General features: G+C 44.8%; 1 protein-coding gene across 1 annotated transcript in view; it reads left to right on the forward strand.

Annotated features, from left to right (window-relative positions):
• Positions 1-22917, forward strand: part of LOC111234907 (plexin-A2-like) — a 158367-nt gene that overhangs the window by 84952 nt on the left and 50498 nt on the right. Inside the window, exons 5-11 of the mRNA XM_022763109.1 lie at positions 2307-2430; positions 5796-5949; positions 7982-8078; positions 10992-11106; positions 12215-12415; positions 13168-13264; positions 13543-13742. Coding sequence (XP_022618830.1) covers positions 2307-2430; positions 5796-5949; positions 7982-8078; positions 10992-11106; positions 12215-12415; positions 13168-13264; positions 13543-13742 — 988 coding nt within the window. The remainder of the gene's footprint in view (positions 1-2306; positions 2431-5795; positions 5950-7981; positions 8079-10991; positions 11107-12214; positions 12416-13167; positions 13265-13542; positions 13743-22917) is intronic.

The following is a 22917-nucleotide window of genomic DNA, read 5'->3' on the forward strand; positions in this document are numbered from 1 at the left end:
GCATATGAGCGTTTGTATGTGTGCACGCCTGGTGTGTCTGCACATGTGTGTGCGAACACTGGTGTGCTTGTGCCTCCTCATGTGAGTCTGCTGGATATGGCTTGAACTTCTGACAACATAATTACACACACAGGCTTTGGATGAAGATGTAGCTTCAAGTCAGTACGTGTGAGAGTATGTGGTTAAGAGGCATGATATGGGCCCTGACACACACTGCCACACACACACTGCCACACACACACTGCCACACACACACACACACACACACACACAGTCAGCAGCCAGGGGAGAATGGACAGGGCTTGTAGTGGCACATCAGCACCATGGACAGCGGCTGACCCATCGGAGTCCAATTAGAGCTGCTGTGACCAGACAGCCAGTTAGCCAGACACTTAGACTGCTGGGTTGGATGAGGATAGAGAGCCTGTGGTGTAATGGGGTGGCGGGCACACACAGTTTTAATAAGAAGGAGGAGGCGGCTGAGTTTTAATGAGGGATGTGGCGGATTGTGGGGGTGTTGTGTGGTACTTGATACACTGTCTGACCATTAAGATCTCTTATGAGTGAACTGCATATAATTTGCACTAGTTACGTCTCCAAAGTTATACAGTGATTGAGGGATATAATTTGGGGTGTGTAGTGCTTAGTGCTGTGGCTTCATGGTTAATGTTAATATGGTGTATTAAATTGCCCACTGGAGGCTGTGGTTCCACTGCTGTTGCCACCGCGTCTTCATGTGGTTTACTGGGAATGCATAGCTTCCTGGAGGCCATGATCACCTACAAGTTTTATAAAACTTTTACAACTACAAGTCCCAGAAGCCAGCTGTTATTGATGGTGGGTGTGTCATGAAATATACTACCAGAGTATGCTAGTTTGTAATTGATGTTTTTAAGCAATCCAATGAAACAGCAAAAAACTGTTTCCCATTATGTTTTCAATATGCCATCTGCTCTGCAAACTAAGAAAGAGCAACAGTCTGGAAACAACTGTATAACTTATCTAGACTTTAGAGCATGTCACATTTATAACACAAAACAAGCAAATCTGCCTGACTAATTTGGAAGTCCTAAGCATCTGGTGTCAAAGGCTGTTAGTGACCGATCCGGATGTCTTACAGATCCCGTATTTTACACTTTCTGGTGTTTTACTGTAAGTGTTGATATCCATAAGAAGATATATTTGTAGTTTTTAGTACCAAAAACCATCTCAGTGTAGTCTTACATCTCCTATCTCTGGCTTCTCTCTAGAGCTCTAGCTGCAGGTGGGATCAGCCAATCAGAAGAGAGGCGCTGAGCCTCGCCTCAGAATACAGTCAGCCAATCAGGAGAGAGGCTCAGAGCCTGATGGTTGACTGTATTCTGAGTGATTGAATAAAAATATAGCAGATTTGAGGTAAACACGAAGAGAAAACCAAATCGTGCAAGGTTGGATGCTGGGTCTGGGTGGGCTGGGCTTGGGGTATGGCTGACTGTGTTGACTGTCTTGTTGTGACATCACAAAGTTGTGGAAGTCCTGACGGCTCGTTTTAAGGCACAGTTTTTCAATACAGGCTATGTGCATTTTGTCCATGGATTGTGCACTTTGATATCTGCACAGTATTAATATAGAACCTAGACCTGCTTAATGGACATCTCACTTTCTACGATATGGGACCTTTAAGACAAAGGTGGGAGATCAAGATGTGGGTGATGTGCACCTCCATCAATTATACTGTGTCCATACAATGTCCGGTAGCAGTTAGGGCTAATCAATCATGCTATTTTTATGCCCAGTCTGCCCAGTAAAATATTCCTGTCACATATCCTGTAGAGGAAAGTGGGCTGTTAACCTCATGTAAAGGAGACACGGCGTTATTTCCTTCTCACAGCACCACTGCTTGATATTTTTTTATTCCTGTTACAACAGTGTTTAATATTCCATTTCTTAGACTGTGTTCACCGTTAGTGTTTTTGACACATTTTTAATCCCCATCTTTTCCTTCCCTCCCTGCTGTTGTTGTATACGGTTTGGATTTCTGTCACAACACTGGCAATTTGTCTTTCTTACCCCCAACTTAAATTGTCACATAGTGTTTTCATTTATTGTAACATCAGTATTCATTTCTGTTTCATTGTTTTCATACCTTTCCTCCGCTTTTCATTTTTAATGTTTTATTTTCTATTCTAACTTTAGGCAGCACGTCTTTCTTATTCATTCATGTTACTTCTGTTTTCCTTCCTATTATAACATTGGTAACATGTCTGCTTTGTTGTTTCTCAGTGATGTCAGTAACCTCTTTCTATCTCAATCTCCCCTGTGTTCAGCTGCTCTCAGAGGAACCGGTGTGAGCGCGCAGATGAGCCATATCGCTTCGCCGCATCTCTCAACCAGTGTGTAAAGGCCACAGTGTACCCAGACAGCATTGCAGTGTCAGAACCCAGCGTACCTGTAAGTTTACACAGACACACACGTTAGTATCTACACACGTGCACTCACACACACACACACACAAAATGCCAAACACCTTCAATCTCAAACCACAAACTTGCACACATCACAATGAAAAATTAGCTCCCATCTACATATTCCCTACCCACGTACAGAGGTAGAACATTTTAAATGATCCCACATAGCGCTTCGCCCAGTCTTGATTGTGGTTGATGCATAAACATTAGATGGGAAGGTTCATAAGAGCTCTATGTGGGTGTTTCAGCTTGCATATGCTCACTTGTTACAGAGCATTCAATATGTGTGCCAAGACATGTTTGAGTGGGTGGGTGTGTAGGTGTTAAAGTTGTCCAAGTGCAGCAGAGTACAGTGCAGTATTTCCACATGGACTAAGCAAAAAAAAAAACAAAAAAAAAAAACAGAAGTCAGATAGAGCATCAGTGAAAGGCTCTGCACCTCCAAGGTCTTGTGAATGCTGCACATGTGCAAGTGTGGACACACTTTAGCTTCTTACATACCCACACTGTTAAAGGATCAGTTTGTCCAAAACACAAAAGAAAAGATACTTTTTCAATCTGTCCAGATTGATTTTGCTTTTGTCTGTCTTAACCCCAAACACTTAGCAGCAATTGGTTTATCTTATTTAACATTCATTTCAATTATATGGCTGAGTCACGCACACTTTTGATATCACAAGAGAAGGTGTGGGTCTAAAAATTCAGTGTTGTTCTCAGCTGAGGTACGTTGTGTGCTCTGTATCTACAGCTGCTTTTGCGTCATCACACGCGTGCTTGGAATCTGTCTGGAGAGACAGAAACACACTTTCATAGAACATAATTCCAGGAGAGACTTCTCACAAAAATGTGAAGATTTCTGGCAAAAGGTGTTGCTTTGGAGTTTGTAGCATTTTGACACTATATGGTCCAGCAAAAAAAGTGATGAAGCCAACACAGAAGTGACAAAAACTGCAGTCCTTCGAATGACCACTTGAGGCTGGCTCCGAAAGCGAGTGTGATGGAAATCTGAAAATGAAAAGTTGGCAAAATGATCAAGTTGTCTTTATATATTTTAATAAGAGCTTTGCAAAGGATCAGTGTTCAGTCACACAAAGTGCAATTGCAGACTGATATCGAACAAAGAATGTACATGCACTTTATAGAGAAAGGAATGGAGGAGGTAGAGTCGTGTGTGTGTGTGTATACAATTTTGAGTGCCATCAAAACTGAGAGGAGAAGCAGCTGCATTGCAGCTTTGTGTTTTAGGTCATACAAAGCTCAAACCAGGTTACACAAAGTGCAGAATATGATTTTTCTACTACGCGAGTCGATCCCCCGACACTCCAATGTTAAAATGCCCAGCTTCACCGCAGAAATAAACATGCTTACAGCCTGGTACAAAAAACACTTTTGGCCTCTATAGCTGATTTCCTCCTTCATGACAACTGGAGGCGTGACCGCTTTGACTGGTGTGTGAGCATATGCTTGCCACCGAAGCCAAACCTGTGAAAACCTGTGGGTGACGTCCATCTTTATATACTGTCTATGGTGCTGCTGTGGTCTGTGGTGACAGGATGATGGCAGATACAACTAGGATTAATTAATAAATTAGCTGACAGTAGTAGGATTTTCCATGTATTTTGTGTAATCTGAAAAAAAAAAAAAAATCTGATAAATGTGCCAGCAGCTCCTGGCAGTGACTCAACCTGCACCACATGATATCTCCCCCGCGAGCTCGCCCTCAGTAAACCAAACCCCATTGTCCGGTTTACAAACATGTTACCAGTTATGTTTGCTTCCATGTCAGCCATACCCGCAACAGGGTCACCTCAACAAGCCGTCCACAAAAACACTCACAAATCCACACAGTTCACAAATTCCACAGGGCCCGGCAGCTATCTCCATGACAACACATGTCTCTTCGTGTGGGCATCGGGAGCGACAGAAACACAGAGAAAACAATCAGATTACATTTATTGAAACTCTGCTACCAATTAGACCGGCTGTTGCTGCAAAAGCTGCAAAAGCTGCAAAAAAAAAAAAATCATCATCATCATCATCATCATCATCATCAGGGAAGACAGGAGAACAAAAAGAGCAAAGTCTTAACACTTGGAGACAAGCCTACTCTCTGTAGCAGTCTACCTCTGTGTGTGTGTGTGTGTGTGTGCATGTGAGTGTGCAAATGTCAAGTGTTTATCTGTATATGTGTGCCTTAAAAACGATGAGAGCTAATTAATGTGAGAGGTTACTCAGGGAATTCTACATTGAACAAAAGACATTGATTGCCGTGATTGCTGTAATCAAGGATCTCTCTGACAAACCTCAGAGTGAAGCAACACAAACACGGTGACAGTAAAACAGGGGAAGACGAGAGGTCCTCAGCCGCAAAAAAAAAAAAAAATCATCCATCCTCTCAATGGGTACCAGAGTAAGCCAACTAACGAGGGAGGCAGTGTAGTCAGCTACTGAGACAGTCAGCATCTCTTGAAAGGCCTACAGTTAAGCTGCTCAGCTGCCTTGCCTGTCCCAGTAGCCCTGCGGTGTTTAGTGAGAGGCAGATAAAACAAAGAGAAACTTCAAACGGTATGGCCCAAAAATAACAGCTAATGGAACAAGGCTGTGAAATGCCATGGTGATAATTATCCAGGCTGCCTCAGTTGGCTGGAGAGCCAGATCACACACCCTGTGCGCAGAATACATTTATTTATAGGCAGAGCAGCTGAATGCTTCAGCCCCAGTGTCACCAGCTCTCCAGAGAGCGACTTCAAACGCCTCTATGTGTGTGGTATATTGCATATGTACTGCACATCGTGTGTGAGTGCAGGTTTTTTTTCTTTGCTTTTTTTTTTTTTTTTTTAAACAAATAGAATTTTCCAAGCAGACATTCTTTCCAATTTCCTTTTGTGCAGCTTGGTACTGTATTTTGACCACAAATCACAGTGTCTGTCTCTACCACTGGAAGGATATCTTCTACTCTCAAATAAAAGATTCAGATCTCAACACAGTTTTATTATGGGGCTGATAACATTTTTAAGACACAGCAACATTTCTTGGCAAAGTGGATGAACAGCTTTGCCAGCAGCAGTATGTTCTTTTTTCCGTTCTATTTGGAGCTTATTGTACTGCTGCACGTTCCCCAGTCTATCATGTCTCATCTTACCAAAGATGCAAATGCTAATGTTCGTGCAATAAGAATTTTTTGCCTCGTTTCTTTGCACTGGTGTATCATCATCTACGCACCTGGCTGTTCCCTGGTCTGTGTAGGAAAATTTGACATTATGATCAACCCCGCTACCCATTTTGATCCGTGTTCAAACTGCTGTGTTAAAACAAGCTATTGTTTTGTTCTTCCCACCCCATGTGCAGCTGCTGGTGAAGGTGAGCGATGTTCCAGACCTTTCTGCGGGCATCACCTGCTCCTTTGGCAACCTGACGGAGGTGGACGGGCAGGTCAATGGCAACCAGATACTCTGTGTGTCTCCTGCTGCCAAGGATGTCCCCCTCATCCCTACTGACCAAGGTATATACAACAACAAACAGGCTGATGTTAGATGGTAGGATACCCATTTACTACCCCCACCCCCTCCGAACTAACTGCTCATGCACGCTCTAAAACATCTTTATTGATTCAACGCTCCTAACTTAAGCAGTCACCATCTACTTAACAAACTCCCACTGATCCAGGGTCAATTCCGTGGCTCCGAAGTGTGCTACACACAAGGCCAGGCCCCATTAGAGCTGATGGAGGATCTGAGCTGCAGCTCTCCACATTACTGCCCTTGTACTGGGCTAACAGGCGATGGTCGAACATGCAGGTTGAAAATCAGCTGGGGGACGATTTAGCTGGAGGGGCAACAGGGAAGTTGATGTGGTGGATTAGTGTGTTTGCATAGCCGAGGCACAAGGAGGTGGTCTGTTGTTTGATAAAGTCCTAGCTGATAAATACTCAAGAAAAAAACATAATAATTATCATTAATGGTGGTAATTAATTTTATACAAGCATAGGTCAGGTTTTCTTTAATCTCCGCTCATAAAATCTAGAGTAGAACGTATTGTTGGTTGGGTAGAACACCTATAAACACTGCCTGAAGCAACTTCTAGGTCCAGGTATAGAACTATGCTAATCACCTCAAATATAGTGTTTATAGAAATGTCACGACCTTTCAAACATTCCTCCAGCACATTTCCACATATTATACCACACTGACTCTGGCATTAATTTATTTGCACACATATACATCATTATGAGCACAAACACCTGTTGTTTGACAATAAATACCTGTTGTTTGCAAACCAAGATGGCCGCAGGGCGACAAAACCAAACACCCTGAATAATATATTATGTGCAGTGTGTGGAAATCACTGTGTGTTTTGGGGGGTTTGGTAATCCTCCTCCCTGTGAGTAAATGACAGCCCTGTTTGCCCAGAGCTCCCATGGGGAGTAGTGCATCAGGCACTAATATGAATGTTCTCCCCCAGGTAAATGTCAGCCAATCCCCCCTGTAAGCCCTTTCCTCCATCCATCTAGCTACCCATCCATCCTACCGTTCTTCTCTCCATCTTACCTCCCACTCCCCTCCTCCCTTTTGACCACCTTCCATCCCCCCCCCACCCTCCCCCCCACCCCCAAGCTGTTTATACCTCCATTTATACTCCACATTCATTCCCCCCGAGAGGCCACTTCCTCCTGACCTCCCCGCTACACTCCTCCATCTTCTGTCCCCCTAGCAAACCTTTCTATCTCCTGCACATCGACATTGATCGTGCAGCAGTGGTGACCAGAGGAGAGGAGAGGTGAGGTGATCTGAGGAGAAGAGGGGAGAGGAGGAAATAAAATTAAAGGTGAAGAAGAAGGGGAAATTAAGGAGAGAGGAGAAATTAAAACAAGAGCAAAGGAGCGGAAGAAGGAGGAAAGAGGTTAAAGGATAAATCTGTGAGGACACTGGGCTGACGATGAGCTCCAAATCCAAGAAAATAGCTGCCACTCTTCTCCACTAAGGAAAAACAAAAATCCTAGAGGAGGTTTTGTGTGGACTAGAACTCTGTACCACTTTGTTTGCCAGATCCTGTGAGACAAATGTGCAGTGGTAGAAGTCAGCTATGAGCCTGCTACACAGACTCGTGTGAAACAGAGCCTGATTCCCAACAGGTGCTGCAGAGAGAACGGGGCACGGAGGGTCATTCAAGCCTCCTACACACTGAATGTCATCTGAAATTCAGGCTGCTCTACACTTACACATACACGTATACAAACACACACATGCACACGCGCGTGCACACACACACACACAGACACACACACATATTTATGGAGTCTGTATTCTCGTTGGGAGAGATAAGAGACTGCTTTCACAGAGAACAGAAGCACAGCCAGATCTCTGTTCAGCAAAATGCAGGAAAACTAAATTTGATCAGATTAAATGATTCTGTGTGTGACTGAAAATTGCTAATTTTATTTGCACATATTTTCACAAGTAATGCTCCTTTGAGTTTGGCTTGCGTGTATCGATGGCTGTGCGAGTGTATAATAAAAACGTCTCTTTCTCTTTCAGATTGGTCAGGCGTTGAGCTGAGACTCAATTCTAAGGAGACTGGTCAGATGCTTATCAGCACAGAGGTCAAGTTTTACAACTGCAGCGTCCACCAACTGTGAGTATCTCCTTCTGACTCCATTCATTCTCTTTTCCTTAAAAAGACAAAAAAAACGATGCCCCCGGACCTGCTGCCCAAAAAACCCGCTGGATCAATGCTCTGGGAATTTGTTACAATTCGTCCTTAACCTTGGCCAGCCCCAGTCCCCCTAAAAATATCCCCTGTAAAGACTAATGTAAGCTGATCACCGGCTGCTCCCTGAGCACCGCAACAGGAAGTTTCTGTACCGCCGCGCTAATGAAGCCTTCTTCTCAAACATCCTGCAGTGCAAAACACGCCGCGTTCTGCCTAACAGGTCTTCAGTGGGGATTTCATGCTCGTTTTCCTGCCATGTCTGTCCCTGATTGAGTGATGTTGAATCGAATCCCTTGGATTGGAGATCTCAGCGTCTGCGGTGCCTTTGCTATCACTCGCTTCATTCCAGTGTGGCAGATTCTGTTTGTGCAAGAACCAAAGGCCTGGCCTACTTGGGAGCAACAGTGAACGGGGGGGGGGGGGATATCGACAGCAGGGGCTGCAGGAGCTGTTGCATGTCATATTATCCTTTCACTATCCCTTCGACGTTAAAACAAGACGTTATAGCCATGTGTCTCCTCTGCCAGATAAAAAAACAGGCAGTGTTCTTCTGCATCTCTCTCTCCCTCTCTCTCTCTCTCTCTCTCTCTCTCTCTCTCTCTCTCTCTCTCTCTCTCTCTCTCCCTCTCCCTCCCTCTCTCACACATAGACAAACATGTCATCAGATACATACACACTAGTACACACTGCCCTATAGCTTCATATTGCTGTCTGCTGTCTGAGAACCCTGTCTGAGTAGCACAGAAAGCAATTACCGGCTCTCACATCAGCTCAGTTAATCGGCGATGACAAACATAGTTGCTTATGTAGCCACACACACGCTCTCACACACACACACGCACACACGCACATAAAGAAGGATACGTACACTTGAAAAGGGCATACGCTCTCCCTCGCACTCTCTGATGCCAACTCTTGCTCTCTCCCTCTCCTCCCTCCTTCCTCCACACATACTGTACGCACTATTTGCCTGAAGGTGAATCAGCCCTATTGTTCTGAATTAGTGTGCTTGCCAGAGATCCCTCCCTTTGCTTTTGCACCGATGAATATTTCACAATAAGCAAGTATGCATAACACAGCCTTAATTCGGAGAGAGAAAGAGCGAGGGAGAGCCAAGTGAGACTAGAATACGCTCTCTGAACAACTGTTCATGAATACATACTGTAGTAAACGCCGTCACAATCAATTAAAAGTGCGTGTTGTCTCCGCTATGGCAACATACAGAGAGCATTATGTCTTTTAGCCTCAGGCTGTCACTTTTTCATTTGCTCATCTCTCCATCCATTCATCCATGTGACCTGTACACAGTGTTAGACAGTGCGTTTACTCAAGTGCTGTACACTTCTGAGGGCAGTGCACTAAGCTGCTCCTCTACATTTCAGGGAAGATACTGCACTTGCTTTGCAGGTAATGTTTAAAAACCTGTAATAAATATATAATATGTTTTTGTTATATAGTGAATTAAACTGCAAGAAAATGTATGAAACAGTTAGAAATAGCTCAACCTGTGACGTTACAATATTCATTCATTAGCCATACCGATGATCCTTTTAAGGTCTTGGGGGCCCGGCTGACATGGGGCGAGGGCGTGGCACACCCTGGTGGCCAGTCTTTTTTGCTTTTTTTTTTTGTGTGTGTGTGTGTGTGTGGGGTGGGGGGGGGGTACATTGGGATACAGTGGGTGATACAGTGGGAGACTGGAAAGTGAGTGGAGAGAGCATATGACATGTAGCAAAGGGCCTGAGCTGGATCTGAACCCGGGCTTCTACTGCAAGGACTCACCCTTAAGGGAAAGCATATGCGCTCTACCAGGTGAGCTACCAGGGCGCCAGTATAATCTAATCACAGGACTGACCTATAGAGTCGCCAGTTAACTTAACCTGCATGTCTCTGGACTGTGGGAGGAGAAGGCCGAAGCCAGCCGGCAGTATTGAACCCAAAAACCTTCTTTTTTGTGAGGCAACAGTGCTAACCACTGCACCACCCTATATTAGTATTAATCCAATAATAAATGGACTGCACTTATATAGTCTTATCGTCTCCTCAAAGCACTTTATATTACAAGCCACATTCACACAGCACTTTCTTCAACACATATAGCACTTTTTCTACCAAACACACACACACACACACACACACACACCAATGATACAGCTGGGGCAACTCGAAGTTCAGTATCTTGCCCAAGGACACTTTGACATGTGCACTGGAGGAGCTGGGAATCGAACCACTGACCTTCCAATTAGTGGACGACCCGCTCTACCTTTACACAGTGCTATCGATACTTTAACGTTAGTGAAGGATTAGAACAGTATGTACCACAATGGTGACACGTACACCGAAAACACACACGCTTACATATTGTGCATGCAAAAACACACACACACCTAACAGCTGGTAATTACAGTGACACTCCAACAATGCAGGGCTAATGGTAATTGCAGGATCAAGCTGCGCCAATGTCTTATTTGTCCTCATTACTCAACGTTCCTCCACTCCGTCTCTCTCCCTCGCTCTCTTTCTCCATCTGATTCTGGTTATGAGGGCTAATATGCAGCCTCGCGTTCGCACATGACACGCAGTGTTAATATATGGCGGTGGAAAATATATGCAGGGAGAACTTGGCCCAGCAGCTATTAGGTACCGTGCCAACCACAAGGGCACAACAACAGCAGGTGCCCACTTGGGATCTGAACTCATTTCCGCTGTGGCACTTCCCCCACTTTGGCAAACTCGCTGCCCCTTCTTGACTCCGTTGCCTTTTCTTGACTCTCACCCTGCCTGTGTGTGTGTGTGTGTGTGTGTCTGTGTGTGTGTGTGTTTGTCTCCACGCAGGTGCCTGTCATGCGTGAACAGTGCCTTCCGCTGCCACTGGTGCAAGTACCGCAACTTGTGTACCCATGACCCCTCCAGCTGTTCCTTCCAGGAGGGACGAGTCAACGCCTCTGAGGTTGGTGGAACACACGCGTGCACAAAAACGCACACATGTACATAAGCAAGCGCAACTTTCCCTCTTACTTCTTCTCTCTCTGTTGCACATTGCCTCTCTCTCTCTCTCTCTCTCTATTTACTCCAGTGTGCATCCTGCTCTGCGTGTTGCAGCTCTGTGTCACGCCTCGGGGCACGTCTTCAGAAAGACAGCCATCTAAAGCTCTTCTATTTCCGAATTGGCGTTTTTTTTATTTCAGAGCTCTTGTTCTCTGCAGTGGCAATTAACTGTCTATTATCTCTGGAGTTACTGAGCTTAGTGTGTCTTAACAATGACACAGGATCACTCTGACCAAATCAATCATGTGTAGCAGATACAAAGTGCTTGAAATATGCCCATGTGTGTGCCTTTCCATGTGTCTCTGGCTGTGCACACATGTAATACTTGTGTATTTGATTGCGTTTTTATCTCTCTAATCCAATTTACTTGTACTAAAGAATCTACATGCTTATATATTTGATATGGAACTGACAGAACTTTATTTTTAGATTACTTTAACTTATATGCCTCTGCCTGTACCAGCAGCAGCTGCGTCAATAGGACGAGGCTCAAAATAAAGCTTAGAAAAGACTTCTTCATGTGATATCTATCCGACAGGACTCAAGATATATGGATGCTACAAAGGCAGCTAAGACCGAATCTTCAGTGTGTGATGCTGCTGTTATAGTTTTCTTGATGCAAATGTTGCTTTTACATTATATTGCTAGTAGATTTGACCTCTAAATTATAGCCTTGTGCTTTAAACCACTGAGCACTTTAAAAAAAAAAAAAAAAAAAAAAAATCATTTTCAGTCTCCGCCAGTTGAGTAGTTTCAACAAAAATTCCACCCCTGATAATAAGTTGTTGAACACTCGGACATCAGCTCAGAGATTTCCAAGGTCACAGGAGTCATTTCATCTTCAGCTGAAACACATCGTGCTTCGGATTTCTTCGTGTCATTCCTATTCATCGACTCTCCCGTGCAACTGTGGTTCCTCTCATCTTGCAAAGGAGCTGAACACTAAAAAAAAAAAAAAAAAAGTGTTTATTTGTCATGTGTGCTCTCTGCCCTGTTCCTGTTTCCTCTAGGACTGTCCCCAGCTGGTGCGCTCCGAGGAGATTCTGATCCCAGCGGGGGAGGTGAAGCCTATTACCCTGAAGGCCAGGAACCTGCCACAGCCTCAGTCTGGCCAGCGAGGCTACGAGTGCGTCCTCCACATCCAGGGGGTCAGCCACAGAGTCACCGCCCTCCGCTTCAACAGCTCCAGCGTGCAGTGTCAGAACAGCTCGGTAGGTTTGGTGGCAGATTAGGTGTAAATTGGTATATATGTGAATTTTTATTTTAGTTACTATTTATTTGAGTACACATTGTGCATTCAGTATATAGAAAAAAAACTACTGTACATACTGTACATTGGTAATTACATCGGTTATAGTACTGTCTGTAGGAGACGAGTGCCATATCACTTTGCCTTTGTGTTTGTATTTGTGCGTTTGTGTACGTGTATATGTGTCATTTAGTCGGTGGAGACACAGTAGATACAGCCGTGGTAATTACACTGGAGAAGAGTGCAGCCCGGCTCTGCCCTCCAGTCAAGCACACACTGACTTCTGCAGTACATTCCCAGTGGAGCCACATACATGCACATTTTACTCTCCATCTCTCTCTCTTTCCCTCTCTCTCTATTTCTGTCCTACACACACACACACACACACACATACAGTCGCACACTCACACAATGAAAGTCAGCCTGGAATTAAGGGCACAGGAGGCAGTTAAGGACAGCAAGGGAAACTGAAGCTTCTTGCCCAGCCGTCCCATTTCTTGTGGTTTCTCCCTGTGTCAGCTCTCTGATGATGAGATGATGTAAGTTTGGAGTAACAGTGGAAGGACGTAGAGCCGCATCTACAAGGACTCATGGGGATTCAAATTCCCAAACCTCCCATTGAAACCCTCCTTTCTTTTTGGTCCCTTTTCCACTGTCATCTCCCTCTCTCTCTCTGTCTCATCCCCTCTTCCTCCTTCCTTCCTTGTCCTCCAGTATCTGTACGAGGGAATGAAAATCAGTGAGCTGCCTGTGGATTTCTCAGTGGTGTGGAACGGCAACTTCATTATTGATAACCCGGAGAATATCCAAGGTAAGAACAAGAGATGCCGCTGACAACATGTGCCGGTAAACGGGATGAAGATGGACAGATGTGACACTCTCCATCATTTTAAGCCTTTCTGAGTTCAAGGCAGTGTGTGTGTATGTATTTATATAGCTAGTATGTTAATCACTGGTGGAGATTAAGAGACAGCCTGTGGGGATATGTCACTCGCAGCAGTCCTGCGATCTGTCTTCCTTAAGTAAAAACCCTCTTTTTCAATTGCTGTGTGTTCACTGTATATCCCCGCCGCTTCCTATGTCCCACAGTGCACCTTTACAAATGCGCAGCCCAGCGGGACAGCTGCGGCATGTGTCTCAAGGCGGAGAGGAAGTTCCAGTGCGGCTGGTGCAGCGGGGAGGGACGGTGCACCCTGCGGCACCACTGCCCTCCCATCAACCCTTACACCACCCGCTGGCTGAACCTGTCCAGCAAGAATGTCAAGTGCACCAACCCACGCATCACCGAGGTCGGTACCCATAATCCCCTTGGCTGTCCTTCGTGCCTGCCCACACATATCTGGCCTCCAATCAATGTGCAATAATCAGCTGCCACGTAGCTGCTTGTATCATGAGGCACTCAGCTGACACCAGTCTGTGGGACTATATTTTAAATCAAAAGCTAACAGCCATAACAGCTTGTATCAGCTTAATAAGACATTGTCATTGATGACAGTGACAATCCTGTTACATTGTTAAAGACCCTCTCTGTATTCTCTAAAGCACATCACAGCCACTAAAGCGTAGTAAACCGGGATTACACTGGATCCTGGCATGCTTCTCTTTTTTTTCCCTTTTTTTTTTTTTAAACATTTATACAAAATTTTGTGATGGTAATAGCAGAGGTCTTAAGAGACGGGCAAGACTCTTGACAATGAAATGTCTGATTTGCATTGAGAGGTATTGCATGAGAAGCACCTATGCTACTCTGCTCTGTTTTCCTCTGGACCCGGGGAGAATGAGAATGAGCCTTAAAGAGGCTCCCCAGGGTGCTGGCCCCCACCTAATGCATGCAGATCTGTAAATTTTCACTTTCTCTCTGTCTGTCTTTCATCTAGTTTTTTTTTCTTTCTTTGTCTCCTTCTGTAATTGAGGGAGCTCGTCTTGGTTTTGAAAGAAAAAAAAAAAAGTATATGCCCCGCAGTGTGTATGTATGTGTATGATAGAGTATGTACCTGTATGGCTGTATGTGTTATTCTCACAGGTGCATATTCATGTGAGCTCTTTTCACCTTCAGGGATTATCCAAGGGCAGGACACTTGACACACACACACACACACACACACACACACACCCAGGGTACAGAGATATTCACTTTTAAAGGCCTGTCTCTTTGACATCTGCCTCCTCTTTGTGGCTGGGTGGGTGCAGTGTGCACAGATGCCTGCTCATAGATTTTAATGTCTTTTGTCCTCTCACAAGGTTACTCTAGCACTTTGAAAGTAACTCTGGCACCAGCAAATGTTAAAAAGGGAACCATATAAAATAACCTCACAAACAAAAGAAAAGCAATCACTTTAAATAATTAAGCAGCCATGCCTATTGCAGCAATCCAGGAATATATAATATCTTGCTATTCATAAAGTCAACAAGGAGGCGTATGTGTAGCATGGGCGTAGGTTTGCATATGGTCGGTAGGGACATGTGCCCTCACAGAGACCGTGTTTCCAAGACGACCAATTAAGGCTTGCTATCATTTGACTGGCTGAAGGGCGGGGACTATCTGTAGGCTCGCAGCATGTAAAAAATATCGCACTTACTGCCAGACACGGAGGAGGCGAGAGCGGGTCAGTGTGCGGTAAGTTATCAGTGTCAGTGCAGACCTCAAACATGGGTGAAAATGTAGTATTTCAGATGACTCCCTTTCCTCTGTTGGACTGAACTGCAGCACACATTAAACTTCATTATGTCCATGCCAACACTTTTGCACTTTGTATATATCATGCTACCAAAATAAGACATCAGGCTCTTTTTCACCACCCAGAGTGTCAGTAATTGATATTAACCCACCCAGCCAGTAGCCACAGTTTGAACAGCGTTTGAACTTTTACCCTCAGGTCGTCGGTTTAGAGTGGCCGTTATGAGAACCGAGAGATATAAGTTTTCCTTTGTTCCCTCTGATATCCTGTTATTAAATGGCAGATAGTATTCTGTTGTTGTCTAGAGATCGCTTATTTGCACATACTTGACTTCTACACTTTGGCCTTGATGAATGAACTCTTACTCTGGCCATTATGCCATTATGCCATACTGTCTGTTGATGTCCATAAGTGTTGGTGCTATGTGTGTCTTTGTATGTGTGTTTATGTACAACCTGGCTGCAAATCAGTTTGCCTGTAAGGGAAAATAAAGATACTTTGAATTTTGAACTTGAAGATTTATAATGTGCAGATGCATCACAGGATTAGCATTATTTTACTTATGTAGCTGGTCAAGGTGGAGCTGGTTTTAAATGTGAAATCAGGAGGAAAGGGGGAACTGCAGCACTGGTGGCCTATACTGAATGTAAATACAGATCTTATATTTTGACAGCATTAAGAAGTCCTCTTTGTTTCGGAGGGATTATTGTGTCCCTACCAATGTTGAGACCAAACCTACGCCCTTGATGTATAGTAACTCCCTTGCTTTTTCTCTCACTCTCTGAGCATTCCCAAACGTTGTAACACCTCAACCCCATAGCTGGATGCCCCCCCCCACCCCCCACCGCTCAGCAACGCCAGGGTCACGACCTGGAAGTGCTTATTTGTTTCCCCATAGGCCTCGTGCTTGTTCAGGGCCACAGTCTCATCCAGCCTGGTGGGTTGGCTGTCACAGGGGAGCCAGGCCAGGAGGACATACTATTTAATTAGGCTCGGTAACGCACCAGTGCATTGTGGCTAACCCACCAAACCCCCCCCACACACACCCCACCAAACCCCACCACCCCCCCACCTCCGCATCGATTCATTTGGCTTCTCATTCTTCCACCACATACTCACGTCCAACTCCAGCCAATTAAAAAGTGAAGTTAACAACTTGGTTAATTGATTTGCTATACTGTATGCAGATAAGGCAGGAAAAAGAGAGGCAGCATGCAGAAGACGGTCGCCCCCTACTTCCTTTTAAGTCCGCCTCTCCATCCATCCCTCTCTCTCTCCCTCTCTGTCTGTCCTCTCCCTTCCATTCCTCTTTCCTCTTGGCTTGCCCCTGTATGTCACTATCTCTGACACATCCCGGTGAATTAAGTTACTCTCTCGTGTAACTCCATTATGCTTTCAGTTTGTCATTTTATGGCACATGCTCGTTGCCATCCAGTGGGACATACCTCATTCCCCTCACTGCTTTTATTAGTGTTATGATCACGGTATGTGATTGCCAAGGCTGCCACCGGCCCAGACCTTCCTCTGCCACTCTACAAACATTAAGGAGGCAAGAAATAGAGAGATTTACAGGGAGGGTTTTCAGGAAAAGCCTTAAACTTCAACATAGTGAGGAGGGTATTTGGAGGTGGTGGTAGTTGTTTTTCCCTTTTTTTTTTTTTTTGTCATTTGAGGAAAGGCTGATGTTCGATTTCAATATCTCACAAAATTAGTTCATTTTCATCGGAGAGGTTTGTGCCTTGGCTCGAACGCAGGTATTATAGGTGTATATTATAGTTAGTATAGGTGCAGTATACCTTGAGGTATTGTATCCATCTGTTGTCCAATGATGTATTGATTATAACTCCCGGCTTTTTTATAGCTGCCAAAATAATACCTTAAAAAACATTTTGAACAGTTTGTTTATGTGGGTTTATGTGCCTGTTTGTCTGAATCAGAGTAAGGGCTCACAGACTTGCCCATGTTGAACAATCTGGTCCATTACATATTGAAGGCAAAGAGATACCAATTTGTCCACCTACAGCAGCTGCAAGACTTTGTATTCTGAGGTAGAGATGTTCCCTTATTGCCAGAGCGCTTTATAACTAGATAGACTGTGTAAGCCACAGATCGATGCAACAAGTTAATGTTGCAGGGGAGCTTTCAAGAGACAGAACGCCTCATACTGATTTAGAAGCAGACATTGTCAGTTGAAGGCAAGAGCTAAATGCACAAATTCAATTATTAGAAATTCCTGAAATGCTTCAGTTAACTGTGACTGGTGATATATTACAGAATCAGATGTTGCATGGTTAGTCTTTCCTTAAAGTGTGAGAGATGGATAATATTAATATATTGCGAACTAGAGCGAGGAGAGTATGGAGAATATGGAGGGTTTGAGTGGGGTGAAGTGAGGCAACACAGAGAACAAAGGACAGAGGAGAGGAGCTGAACCATGACAAGGTGGGAAGAACGAAAGGAGGTGGGGGAGTGAAGGAGGAAAGGGAAGTGGAGCCCCTGTGGGCTGTCTGAACCTGGGTCTGTTTACAGCTGTAGGTGGCAAAACCAACTCTGCATTAATTTCGACGCTTCACATGAGCACACACTTCAGATAGACGCTAGACGCGCCGGTATTTCTCCTCCCCATCGCCGGGTTAAGGCGGCATTCGTTTGTGTGCCGCGCCCTACCCCCCTTCGTCTCTCAGTGATTACAGTTTCTTTAAGGAGCAGGCATCCCCCTGGTGGGCTGAATTTATTAATAAATTTGGTTTTGATTGTATGCACCAAAGCCCCCATCATGAGTTGATTTGTATACATACTAGCACATTAGTAGAGGTGCCTACCAAAAGATAGGCCTTTTGAATAATTAATGTTTCTATTAAGTGCCACGGTGCCTCCCACCATGGGCCATTAATATTGAAGAGATGTAAGCCCCTGCTAACAGCAGAGGGAACAACATCAAATGAAGCTGGGAGTTGGATGGGCATATGAAAGGCATCTCCTCAATAGGCTTTGGCTGTGGCTTGTATATGGGTTTACAGTATAGCAAAGAGGCTTCCCTGCCTCCCAGTGACAGCCAATATAAAGATCTAGCTGTTGCCTTAGGAAAGAAAAAACACAAGATTCCTCTCTCTCTCTCTCTCTCTCTCTCTCTCTCTCTCTCTCTCTCTCTCGCTCGCCCTCAGACAGTGTATGCAAGCTTATTGTTGATATTTTGAACACCACAGGGATGGTGGGCCTGTCAGTCAGCATCATAGTGCAACTGAACTCTCCTCACTGCTGTAACCCTGAGAGAGCTGCTGTACATTATGTGTGGTACTCTTCATTAAACCAATGCCAAAAGAAAAGAAAACGTTGCACAGTAAAGTGTGTCGGGACGCAGGCTCCACATACACATGTATACCTTGCAACAGGTTGAAAGGTCCCATATTTTACACTATTCCGGTGTTTTATTTGAAGTTTTGATGTCTTTCTTTCTGTCTTATGACCCTGACCAATAATCCAATCACATTTGATCCACTATTTTCATTACCCACGTTGTAAAAATTTTAAAGGTGCCATATTTGACACTTTTATGGTGTTTTATTTGAAGTTTTGATCTCCAAAGGAGATATATTCGTGGTTTTATGTTCCAAAAACCATCTCAATGTAGTTTTACATCTCCTCTCTCAGGCTTCTCTCTTTCACAGTATTAATATAGAACCTAGATCCGCTTTATAATCAAACAACACATGGAAATCTCACTTTATACAATATGGGACTTTAAGTGGCCTGTTCCAACACACAGCATCAGTATACTCAGTGGGGAAGATTCGGTCATCCACAAATAACACCCCTCAACCCATAACTGCGTCTCTTGTTTTCTCCCCTTTTTATGCACTAAAAAAAGCTGGTTCTCATCCTGACCCATATCTCTTGGCTGACTACAAGACATTTAAGACTCCATAAAGTATTTAGGATGTAGTTTGTTCTGGAACAAGTGATCAGTGGGGTTTTTATCAAGCCCATTAAATGCTACTCACAATTAAATGTGACATGCTCGAATTAGTCTGAGCAGAGCCCCAAAGACAAAGAGATTAGCTCCAAGCTCCTAAATTGTATCAAGGGCTATTTCATTTCAAAAGGAAAAATATCCAGCTCTGGAGCAAAGAATGGAAATCTATCAGCCGTTGCGTAGTGTAATTCTGGGAGAATCTCTTTAGACTGTCAAGATGATAAAATCCTGTTGAAATAAATGTGTATATTAAAGGTTGAAGATAAAGAATATACAGGGGGAAAAAATGCTGATACTGTATATTTTAATAGAAGATGAGGTGATTAAACATTATGGCTGAATTGTCTTGGAGAATGTCATTCAGCTCGGTCAGCTGCAGTAGTTAGAGTGACATGCTAGGCTTGCATAGCCTGAAGGCAGCCGGGGTGGTGTGTTGCTGCTCTGCTGTATGCACTGAGTTTAGCCTTGGCTGCATCAGCACAACTTTACCCACCATTACTTCAGCTGAATAAGTCAACACCACACTGACAGACATCCCCAGGCTGCTCACGTTGAGGGCCATTTCTCTCCAACCATCGCCACAGTTTTTTTTTTTTTATTTCCTTTTGCTCAGTCTAGCAGATTATCTTCTCAAAAGAGACCCTTTTCTTCTCTGGAAGTTTCTGTCTCGTGGATTAGAATGACTCTTCTTCCTCAATTTAGGTCATCTCACCCCTCTTTAGTCTTTCTATGGTTGTTGCCAAATCCTGCAGAATGTCTAAGGAAAATGTGGTGGCGAATGGCCAATGCTCTGATCCCCACCCCCACCCCACCCCCACCCCAAGTTGGAGAGAGCTAGATTATGCTAGAGAGAGTGCAAAGAGTGCGACGTGGAGGGTGCGCAAGCTGACTGGCTGTTTGCTGGGAATTACCCTCTATCGACAGTGTGACAATGCCAGCCGGGCAGCAGCACTGCTCCTAAAAGGATTACACAGGGAGCATGGCACGGCAGCACTGGGTGGGAACGAGGGAGGGGTGGGGGTTGGGGAGGGGGGATGTAAGGGCGGCAGGGTGTGCATGCATGTCCAATGAGCCTTCCTCTTCCTCTTCCTCTTCTCTCCCTGAAAGTCTGTGTGGTAAGACAAACAAGCAAGCTGGTGCTTAGAGGAGGAGGATGTGTCACCTAGCCTGAGGGAGACGAGATGATGAAAGACAGAAAGCAAACGAAGGCAAAGAGATGCAAAGAGGAGGATGTTGCAGTGAAATATAAAGACGTACTCCGCCCCTCCGAAGATTATCTACAGTACATGAATGCAGTAGGCTCCCTCCGGTCTGTAAAGGTCATTAGGATCTGGTTTACAGGCAGGAGTCTTATGTACAAGGAGGCTCCTTTATAGATTTAGTCCACTTGTTTGTGTAAGAAATACAGATGCAGAGACAAAGACGGGCACTTGTCTAACGCCTCCCAGCCAACAGACATCGGTGGCTTGAGCCTTTGAAGTGGTGCTTTTTTTTTTTTTTTTTTTTCTTCCTATGATATACTGATGAATCGAGGCTCTATCTGCCAATGGGGAGCCTCAGTCAAATGGGTTTCATGCATGGATTAGACTGTCTTCATGTGCTTCGTCCACCGTGGGAAGGGTTCAATCTCTAAAGGGCAGAAGGAGGAGGTCTCCCAAGCTTTTAGCAGGCCTCGTCTACAATGCGGCACCGCTGTCCTGTCACCATCCCTGCCTCACCTGTCATCTATCATGGCTGATAGGACTGAGCAGAGTGGCATCCACATTCCCCCTGCTGCTCATCCCATTTTCTCTCCTCCTCTTCCCTTCCCTTTCTTTTTTTTTTTTTTTTCTTCTCTGCTCTCTATTTTTTCACTCGGTTATAGTCTCCAATCCCCCCGTCTCCCCTCCTCTCAGTCTTGTTCTCTCTCAGGCCCTTACATTGCTTATGTAACCATCACTAAGTCTACTCGAATAGCTGCTGCCATTGCCTGACATGGATATATTTAGCCATTATGTCGCCCCCCCCCCCCCCCCCCCCCCCCCCCCCCCCCCCACACACTCAACATTAAATTGTATCAAGGGCTATTTCATTTCAAAAGGAAAAATATCCAGCTCTGGAGCAAAGAATGGAAATCTATCAGCCGTTGCGTAGTGTAATTCTGGGAGAATCTCTTTAGACTGTTCAAGATGATAAAATCCTGTTGAAATAAATGTGTATAATTAAACGGTTGAAGATAAAGAATATACAGGGGAAAAAATGCTGATACTGTATTATTTTAATAGAAGATGAGGTGATTAACATTATGGACTGAATTGTTTGCGAGAATGTCATTCAGCTCGGTCAGCTGCAGTAGTTAGAGTGACATGCTAGGCTTGCATAGCCTGAAGGCAGCCGGGGTGGTGTGTTGCTGCTCTGCTGTATGCACTGAGTTTAGCCTTGGCTGCATCAGCACAACTTTACCCACCATTACTTCAGCTGGAATAAGTCACAACCCACACTGACAGACATCCCCAGGCTGCTCACGTTGAGGGCCATTTCTCTCCAACCATCGCCACAGTTTTTTTTTTTTTATTTCCTTTTGCTCAGTCTAGCAGATATCTTCTCAAAAGAGACCCTTTTCTTTCTCTGGAAGTTTCTGTCTCGTGGATTAAGAATGACTCTCTTCCTCAATTTAGGTTCATCTCAACCCCTCTTTAGTCTTTCTATGGTTGTTGCCAAATCCTGCAGAATGTCTAAGGAAAATGTGGTGGCGAATGGCCAATGCTCTGATCCCACCCCACAACCCCACCCCCACCAAGTTGGGAGAGAAGCTAGATTATGCCATAGAGAGGTGCAACAGATGCGACGTGGAGGGCGTGGCGCAAGCTGACTGGCTGTTTGCTGGAATTACCCTCTATCGACAGGTGTGACATGCCAGCCGGGCAGCAGCACTGCTCCTAAAAGGATTACACACAGGGGAGCATGGCACGGCAGCACTGGTGTGGGAACGAGGGAGGGGTGGGGGTTGGGGAGGCGGGGATGTAAGGGCGGGCAGGGTGTGCATGCATGTTCCATGAGCCTTCCTCTTCCTCTTCCTCCTTCTCTCCCGTGAAAGTCTGTGTGGTAAGACAAACAAGCAAGCTGGTGCTTAGAGGAGGAGGAAATGTGTCACCTAGCCTGAGGAGAGACGAGATGATGAAAGACAGAAAGCAATACGAAGGCAAAGAGATGCAAAGAGGAGGATGTTGCAGCTGAAAATATAAAGACGTACTCCGCCCCTCCGAAGATTATCTTACAGTACATGAATGCAGTAGGCTCCTCCGTTCTGTAAAGGTCATTAGGATCTGGTTTACAGGCAGGAGTCTTATGTACAAGGAGGCTCCTTAAGATTTAGTCCACTTGTTTGTGTAAGAAATACAGATGCAGAGACAAAACGGGCACTTGTCTAACGCCTCCCAGCCAACAGACATCGGTGGCTTGAGCCTTTGAAGTGGTGCTTTTTTTTTTTTTTTTTTCTTCCTATGATATACTGATGAATCGAGGCTCTATTCTGCCAATGGGGAGCCTCAGTCAAAATGGGTTTCATGCATGGATTAGACTGTCTTCATGTGCTTCGTCCACCGTGGGAAGGTTCAATCTCTAAAGGGCAGAAGGAGGAGGTCTCCCAAGCTTTTAGCAGGCCTCGTCTACAATGCGGCACGCTGTCCTGTCACCATCCCTGCCTCACCTGTTCTATCATGGCTGATAGGACTGAGCAGAGTGGCATCCACATTTTCCCCCTGCTGCTCATCCCATTTTTCTCTCCTCCTCTTCCCTTCCTTTTTTTTTTTTTTTTTTTTTTTTTCTTCGTCT

Source organism: Seriola dumerili, unplaced genomic scaffold (genome assembly GCF_002260705.1).
Source record: "Seriola dumerili isolate Sdu_G_001 unplaced genomic scaffold, Sdu_1.0 BDQW01000468.1, whole genome shotgun sequence".
In the NCBI taxonomy this organism is placed as follows: Eukaryota; Metazoa; Chordata; class Actinopteri; order Carangiformes; family Carangidae; genus Seriola; species Seriola dumerili.